Here is an 8,252-nt window from a genome sequence, read left to right on the forward strand (position 1 = left end):
ATTCCAGTGACAAAAGGTCAGGATGTTGGCACGCAGAACAACCCCCTTGGTGGGTGCCCAGGTGCATCCGGGCTCTTTGACCCCCCTCCCTGCTGGCTCGCACTCCACAGGCCTCCACAGGATGATTCTTTTCATTATTCAGGTCTCTGCTCAAGTGACTTACCTGACCACCCAGCTAATGTTGCCCTGCCCTTCCCTCTCCTATTATATTACAGGATTTTATTTCCTTTATTGCTCTAACCACTATCTGAAATAACCCTGCTTATTTGTTTTCTTGTTTGTGTCTGCTTCCCCTCTACTATATTATAAGTTCCATCAGTGCAGGGATGGTGTTCGTCCTTTTCATCGATGCATCCTCAGTATCTAGAACAGTGCCTGGTACCTAGCAGGTGCTCATGTGGCCTAGGTTAACCCTGACCATTGTCAAGAGGCCAGAGTTAAATTTGGACACCCTTGCTGGGCACGGTGGCTCGCGCCTGTAATTCCAGCACTTTGGGGGGCCAAGGCGGGCAGACTACCTGAGGTCGGGAGTTCAAGACCAGCCTGATGAACATGGAGAAACCATTATTGCTACTAAAAATACAAAAATTAGCCGGGTGTGGTGGCACATGCCTGTAACCCCAGCTACTAGGGTGGCTGAGGCAGGAGAATCGCTTGAACCCAGGAGGTGGAGGTTGCGGTGAGCCGAGATCGCACCATCGCACTCCATACTGGGCAACAAGAGCAAAACTCCATCTCAAATAAATAAATAAATAAATAAAAATTTAAAAAATTTTTTGAATGCCCTCTCCATGCTGACGACTCCTCTACAAACACTGCTGGCTAGGTAGAGGCAGGTGTAGATCCTGAGAGGGTCTATAGGGTCAAGATTAGGACAGGTATGAGGCAGGGCTTGGGATTTGTGTCTTCTACCCTAGAGACTCCCCAGGACCTCCTTACCCTGGGTCATTTAGGTCCTGGCTGATCCTTGTAGAAGGGGACAGCAGTTCCAATGAGTGAGTCACCCTGCTGCCTGTGTTACTGGTGAAAAGATCCTTGTAAGAAACTAGGAGGCTTGGCTGGGCGCGGTGGCTTATGCTTGTAATCCCAGCACTTTGGGAGGACTAGGCGAACAGATCACCTGAGGTCAGCAGTTCATATCAGCCTGACCAATATGGTGAAACCCTGTCTCTACTAAAGATACAAAAATTAACCGGGCATGGGCACCTGTAATCCAGCTACTCTGGAGGCTGAGGCAGGAGAATCGCTTGAACTCAGGAGGTGGAGGTTGCAGTGAGCCGAGATTGTGCCACTGCACTCCAGCCTGGGTGACAAAGCAAGACTCGGTCTCAAAACAAGAACAAAAGAAACTAGGAGGCTCAGACATTGGGATTCTCATGGAGTCTAGAGATGAGGGATGCTTTAATCTAACTGTTCTTTTTAAATTTTATTTTATTTTTTTTATTTTCTTTTGAGACAGAATCTCACTTTGTCACCCAGGTTGGAATGCAGTGGCACGATCTTGGCTCACTGAAACCTCTGCCTCCAGAGTTCAAGCGATTCTCCTGCCTCAGCCTCTAGAGCAGCTGGGATTACAGGCGTCCACCACCACACCCAGCTAATTTTTGTATTTTTAGTAGAGACGGGGTTTCACTATGTTGGCAAGGCTGGTCTCAAACTCCTGACTTCAGGTGATCCCCCCTCTTCCGCCTCCCAAAGTGCTGGGATTGTAGGTGTGAGCCACTGTGCCTGCCCAACCTAACGGTTCTTGAGAGGAATGAGGATGGAGGGCTTAAGCCCCAGGGCTTCTTAGTAGGCTGGGAGCTTTGGTGTAGAACACAAGGATTCTTAAGAGGGCTGAAGATTGGGAGCTGGGGGCTGGGGCTAGAGGCTTGGGCACGAGGGTTCCCCAGGGAGAGATGCTGGGGCACCAGCATTCTCCAGAGGTCTGTGGTTGAGAGCTGGGTCACCACATTCTTTGAGGGCAGAGATATTCCCAAATCTGTCTGTTTTTCCCAGCTGGGACCAGCACAAACCAGTTCTTGCTTAATAGAGTAGAGACAAATTCTTTTGGGAACGCAGCAAGTGGACCGAGACCAGGAGAGAGAGAGGGGGGCCTTTCTCCCGCGGCTCTCCTGCCTTTATCTTTCTCCCTGCCTCCACCCCTTTTTCCAGAACCCCTGCCCACATCTCCCTATGACCCTCGTACGCCCCCTGCTGCTCCTTCCTTGGGCAGCAATGGCCAGTCCAAGGACCAGATGACTGAGATGACAAAATCCCGTCTCTTCCCTTCCTCTTGATCTCTCTGGACCAGCCATAGAGACAGGAAACTGGAGTCTCAAAGGGAGTAGATTCTGAGGAATAGGGTGGGTCCTGACTTCCAGAAAGTGACCCATATCTGGGGTGTGTCTGTCTGTGGGGGTTGTTGCTGGGATCTCAGCCTAAGAAGTCCTCATTTTCAGCAGGGCATGGTGGCTCACTGCTGTAATCCCAACACTTTGGGAGGCTGAGGCAGGAGGATCACCTGAGGTCAGGAGTTCAAGACCAGCCTGGCCAAATGATGAAACCCTGTCTCTACTAAAAATACAAAAAAATTAGCCAGGCATGGTGGCAGGCGACTATAATCTCAGCTACTCAAGAGGCTGAGGCAGAGAATTGCTTGAACCCAGGAGGCAGAGGTTGCAGTGAGATGAGATTTCGCCACTGCACTCCAGCCTGGGCGACAGAGCAAGACTCTGTCTCAAGAAAAAATTAATAATAATACAAAAAATTAGCCAGGCATGGTGGTGGGCACCTGTAATCCCAGCCACTCAGGAGGTTGAGGCAGGAGAATTGCTTGAACCCGGGAGGCGGAGGTTGCAGTGAGCCGAGATCATGCCATTGCACTCCAGCCCAGGCTACAAGAGGGAAACTCTGTCTCAAAAAAAAAAAAAAAAAAAAAAAGACAACTCAATGCTTGGCACAGTGCTTGGTACATTGCTAGTGCACAGTGAATATTTGTTGAATAAATGAATAGTAAGTAACTTTCAAAGGGGTTTCTTAGGTGGAACTTTAATGGGACGCATCAGTGCCATTGCCTGGGTTCTGGGGGCAGCTGTGAGTCCAGATGTCATGGCTTCTGTTCAGGGCTCGGTCCACGTCCAGCCTCTGACCTTGTGCCCAAAGGCCATTCAGGCAAAAAGAAGTGGAAGAGTCCTCTCCTGGAGGAAGGTAGTGCAGAGGTGGCATTAGAGCATTAAGGTGGATCGCATCCAGAATCTTCTCCCCACTTTTCCACTCCTCCAACCTGAGTTTGCAAAAGCACTACCTCCCACTGCCCCCATATATTCTTCTTGAATAGGGAGGGCCTATTCTTCCCTCCCAGAGTTTCCTTCCCCTCAAAATGTGCCCCCTCCCTTGAGCTGTTTCCAGTGGTGTGCTAATGAACTTGAACATCATTCTCTCTTACCTGGTAAAGCTCCCAGGAAGAGACGCCCTTGAGGCTGGTCCCAGAGGTTAAGGAGGGGAGCCAGGCCTAAAGGAGGCAGGGCAAGGACCTCCATCTTCAGCCCTTGGCTCAAGATCACCCTGGACATACTCAGCTTCAGCTGAAGAGGGAGTCCTAAGACCAGGGGCAGATCCAGCCTTGGCCCCGACCCAGAAGACAGCACCACCTTCTGCAGAGTGTGTGGGAAAGAGGCTGTAGTGAGGGACGGAAGAATGAGCCTGGCTTGCTGCCGCAGCCTCACCCCTAGCTGCCTTCATTCTGCCTCTTCGCTATGCCTCCACCTACTGGCCATCACCATTTAAATCCTGCCCAATTTTTTTTTTTTTTTTTTTTTTTTTGGGGGGGGGGACAGAGTTTCGCTCTCGTTACCCAGGCTGGAGTGCAATGGCGCGATCTCGGCTCACCGCAACCTCCGCCTCCTGGGTTCAGGCAATTCACCTGCCTCAGCTTCCTGAGTAGCTGGGATTACAGGCACGCGCCACCATGCCTGGCTAATGTTTTGTATTTTTAGTAGAGACGGGGTTTCACCGTAATGACCAGGATGGTCTCAATCTCTTGACCTCGTGATCCACCCGCCTCGGCCTCCCAAAGTGCTGGGATTACAGGCTTGAGCCACCGCGCCCGGCCGGCTTGACCCTTTTTAAAACCACACTCACCCCAAGTAAATAGGCAGTCTGAGTCAACTGTTTGCTTGCTGTGAACAGCCTCAAGATATGTCCCTGGCCCCACCACCCACCTGAATGCCATCCATAAACCTTACTTTTGTTTTTATCTTTTTAAGACAGAGTCTCACTGTGGCCCAGGTCAGAATGCAGTGGCACCATCATAGCTCACTTCAGCCTCAAACTCCTGGGCTCCAGCGAACCTCCTGCCTCAGCCTCCTAAGTAGCTAGGGCAACAGACACGTGCCACCATGCCTCGCTAATTTTTTTTTTTGAGACAGAAGTCTCTGCTATGTTGCCCAGGTTGGTCACAAACTCCTGGCTTCAAATGATCCTCTGGTCTTGGCCTCTAGCACTTTGGGATTATAGGCATGCACCACCATGCCTGGCTAATTATTGATAAAAAACAAGTTTGGAGAGCCAGGGTCTCTCTATGTTCCCGGACTGGAAGACTTCCTGGGCTGGAAGTCTTCCTAATATTGACATTTTGGACTGCTCTCTCCCCTCATTGCTCCAGGCTCCACTGAATACAGGCAGTGCCCCATTCTCCCCCTTTACTTGATCTTGGAGGTAGAGACTGAGCCAAGATGGGTTCTCCAGTGTCCCAAGGGCAAGGAGGTGGCCTGAGCCTGCTGCCTGCTCAAGTCCCAGGTCCAAAGAGAAGGCCCAGGGCTCTGCATGAGGCTGGGGAATGTCTGTGGGGAGAAATGATTATCCTGAGGCCTTGAAGCTAGGACTTCAGGGAGGAAAGGGGTCAGTGGTGGAGGAAGACGGGGCAGGCCGAGCTGGCCAAGGTGGGGAAAAGAGGCTCCAAGGAAATCTACCTCGGAGATTGAATTCTGCATGAGTCCCTGCAGGGAGAAATATCCCAGGATTTGATTCGACATCACAGCTTCTGAGGCTAGTGGGGGCAGATGCTGAGATCTCGGCCTGTTTGTCCAGCCAGGAATCTCGGCGCAGGCAGCCATCCAGGGCAGGAATGAGCTGGAATGTGATGGAGGTGAGATATGGGGATGTAGAAATCAGGTCATCAGAGCCCCAGTCCCAGCCTCCCTGCCTCAGTTTACTCCCCTCTGAGCATCTGGCCTCCCCCTTGTGCTCTCAACCCATCCCATCTCCCTAAAAGCATGGACTTTGATTCCCACGGCCACTCACTTAGCATGCTTTACCAAGACTTGGCTAGGGTTCCGCCCCTGTGATGTAGTTACCGGCAACCGAAGGTTGGAAGAAGGGAAGAGCAGTCCCCCAACCGCAATCTTCAAGGTAGGATGGTCTTTGCTGGCCAGGGACCCAGAGACCTGTCTCAGGCACAGCACCTCCTCCCCATCCACCCTCAGCAGCACAGAGTCTCCATCAATCTTGACTTCCACCTGCAGGAAGGTGGGAAGCAGAATCAGAGGCCCCTGGGAGCTGTCTCTGCCACCTTCCTGGGAGCCAGCCTCGTACTATAGTGGAAAGAACATGCCTTAAAGACTCAGCTGGCATCCTTGGCCTTGGCTCACTAAGGCCTTATCACTTACCTACTGATTGAGCCTTAGAATTCCTGTCAGATAAGATGGGACCAAGAATAGCTACCTTGTGGGGGTTCGTGCGGATTAAATGAGATGACAGTGGTAAAGGGATGGCCAATAACTTGGTTTCGTTCCTTTTCCTCAGACCAGCTCCAGACATCCCTCCCCTGGGACCACAGCTAGCTTACCTGGTGCCATCTCCCATCATCCAGTCGTGGTCCAGCACCCACCGTAAGCTGAGCCCAGGGATTGTGCAGTTGGATCTCAGGCCTGCCATCCCGAAGTCCCAGCATAAACCAGTCATCCTTAGGGTTGGTATCCCCATAAAAAATCACTCCCTCTGGGTCCCAGGTTCGAATCTCAAAGGAGGAGGAGGATCTGGAAGTGCAGAAGGAAAGATTGTCTATGCCATGTGCTCTTTGAGAGCCAGTGTGGGTTTGGGGGAGGTGTTGTTCACAGATAAAGAAGGAAAGGAAGACAGGGAAAGAGAAGAGGTGATGGAGAGAGGGCAGAGCCAGGGGACTGGGTCAAGCACTAGGCCAACCCCATACTTTGTAATCTTGGTGAGGTCAAAGGTCATGACAGCAACAGGCTCGCGTCCTGGGCCATTGCTGAGGTGGACACCTGGAAAGTCCTGGGTTCTCTATCAGAAAGAGAAAATACACAAGGCTGAGTAAGGACTTTTCAGAGACAGACAGAGGGGGAGGCACTGCTACAGGGCCAGAGGAGCAGAGAAGGGGAGATGGCATGAGCTGAGCCCCCGTCCCGCTCCTGCACCTGGGTGGGGAGAGTAGGTCTCAGGGCCCATCCCTGGTGAGTGGCAAGCAGCAGTAGCAACAGCAGCAGGCGCGAGGTGGCCAGTGGGCCTCTGCTCTCCATAGTCAGCCGCTGTCCACTCGGGGCTCGGACAACTCTTGGGAGAATGTGTAGAGGCAGGCAGACTTGCATGTGGGCGGTGGAGGGTTAAAGGTTGCCCCCGGGGAGGGGGGAGCAGGGTAAAGGAAACAGGGGCACTGACCCTTGACCCCTGCCTAGATACCCAGTCACAAGACACAGCTGCCAACACTCTGGGGATCAATGGGGTGAATGACAGAGTCCTTCCGCTACCATCCTCCACTGCCAAGAAAGTTTATGAGCTGGGAGAGGATACTCCATCCCCCCTCTCTTCCACCTTTAGGGCCTGACCTAGGTCCTCCAAGCTTTCTGTCCATCTGGGGAGGCTGCATTCACAGGCATGAGGTCTAGAAACAGCCCTGCCCTGCATGCCAAGTAGCAACCTGTATGAGGGCTGCAAATGAGAATGGAATCCTAAATTTCTAGCTGGGCAAATTTGGGCAAGTCACTTCATCTTTGGGCTTCTGTGACCTTGTCTGTAAAATGAGGAAAATAATAGTTTATGGGGTAACTATGAGAGAGTGTTCATTGAGATAATGCAGGCACAGTGCCTGACATCTGGTCTGAACTCCCGCCCAGTCTTTTCCCAGGCCTCTGAGACCTGTCTCCCAAGAAGGTATTGTTGTGTGTATGATTCAGTGAATATTAAGAAGGGACCCACCTCTGCCTCCCAGTGATCCTACCTATCCATTTATTGCAGGGCCTAACAGTCTAGCGGTAGAAATTCATCACCCACTCCCTGACCAATTTTTATTTATTTTAGACAGAGTCTTGCGCTGTCACCCAGGCTGGAGTACGGTGGCATGATCTCAGCTCACTGCTGCCCTCGCCTCTTGAGTTCAAGTGATCCTCCTGTCTCAGCCTCCTGAGTAGCTGGGACTACAGGTGCATGCACCACCATGCCCACCTATTTTTTTTTATTTTTTATTTTTAGTAGAGACGGGGATTTCACCATGTTGGTGGGATTACAGACGCCAGCCACCATGCCTGGCTAATTTTTGTATTTTTAGTAGAGACAGGGTTTCACCATGTTGGTCAGGCTGGTCTCTAACTCCTGACCTCAAGTGATCTGCCTGCCTCTGCCTCCCAAAGTGCTGGGATTACAGTCATGAACCACCGTGCCCAGCCCCTGACCCATTTTAAAATTCAAATGTCAGACCAGTCGCGGTAGCTCACATCTGTAATCCCAGCACTTTGGGATGCGGAGGTGGTCAGATGAGGTCAGGAGTTCCAGACCCGCCTGACCAACATGATGAAACCCCACTTCCGTTGCAGTGAGCCGAGATCGTGCCACTACACACCAGCCTGGATGACAGAGTGAGACTCCGACTCAAAAAAAAAAAAAAAAATCCATCTCCATAAATAAATAAATAAAACATTTTTATAAATGCAAATTCCCCCCTGAGAGAAATAACACTTCAAGCTACTCGAGAGCTGCAGAAAACAGCTTTCAGAGCTGGCAGTCTTGGGGCTTACCCAGGGTCTGGGCGGGTGAGTGAGCCTGAGGCTAAAGCAGATAATCACTGTATACGTCAATGTATTTTTTATTTTATTTTTATTTTTATTTTTATTTTTTATTTATTTATTTATTTATTTATTTTTTTTGAGACGGAGTTTCGCTCTTTGTTACCCAGGCTGGAGTGCAATGGCGCGATCTCGGCTCACCACAACCTCCGCCTCCTGGGTTCAAGCAATTCTCCTGCCTCAGCCTCCTGAGTA

General features: G+C 51.1%; 1 protein-coding gene across 3 annotated transcripts; it reads right to left on the minus strand.

The window, feature by feature from the left end:
- Positions 1-2,999: 2,999 nt before the first annotated feature.
- On the minus strand, positions 3,000-6,595 carry SHBG (sex hormone binding globulin). Of its 3 annotated transcripts, XM_017531598.2 has the most exons (8): positions 6,417-6,595; positions 6,191-6,282; positions 5,828-6,017; positions 5,337-5,498; positions 4,953-5,112; positions 4,687-4,823; positions 3,428-3,635; positions 3,000-3,179 (listed from the first exon to the last, which is right to left on the minus strand). In XM_017531598.2, exons 1-8 carry the CDS (start codon positions 6,585-6,587, stop codon positions 3,031-3,033), a joined length of 1,269 nt encoding a protein of 422 aa, XP_017387087.1. In that variant the 5' UTR covers positions 6,588-6,595; the 3' UTR covers positions 3,000-3,030. The 3 variants fall into 3 exon arrangements, with proteins under 3 accessions (XP_017387087.1, XP_017387088.1, XP_017387089.1); XM_017531599.2 differs by lacking the exon at positions 5,337-5,498 and having other exon boundaries at positions 3,011-3,179; XM_017531600.2 differs by lacking the exons at positions 6,191-6,282; positions 6,417-6,595 and having other exon boundaries at positions 3,011-3,179; positions 5,337-5,444; positions 5,866-6,151.
- Positions 6,596-8,252: the final 1,657 nt, after the last annotated feature.

The sequence above is a fragment of the Cebus imitator genome, unplaced genomic scaffold (assembly GCF_001604975.1).
Source record: "Cebus imitator isolate Cc_AM_T3 unplaced genomic scaffold, Cebus_imitator-1.0 Scaffold72, whole genome shotgun sequence".
Taxonomy (NCBI): Eukaryota; Metazoa; Chordata; class Mammalia; order Primates; family Cebidae; genus Cebus; species Cebus imitator.

Excerpts from the sequence above, each read along its gene's own strand:
- SHBG (XM_017531598.2), bottom strand. The coding sequence starts at position 6,587 with ATGCAAGTCTGCCTGCCTCTACACATTCTCCCAAGAGTTGTCCGAGCC. Across the intron at positions 6,018-6,190 it reads GACCTCACCAAGATTACAAA|ATCCTCCTCCTCCTTTGAGA; the intron begins GTATGGGGTTGG and ends CTGCACTTCCAG. Across the intron at positions 5,499-5,827 it reads ATGATGGGAGATGGCACCAG|GTGGAAGTCAAGATTGATGG; the intron begins GTAAGCTAGCTG and ends ACCTTCCTGCAG.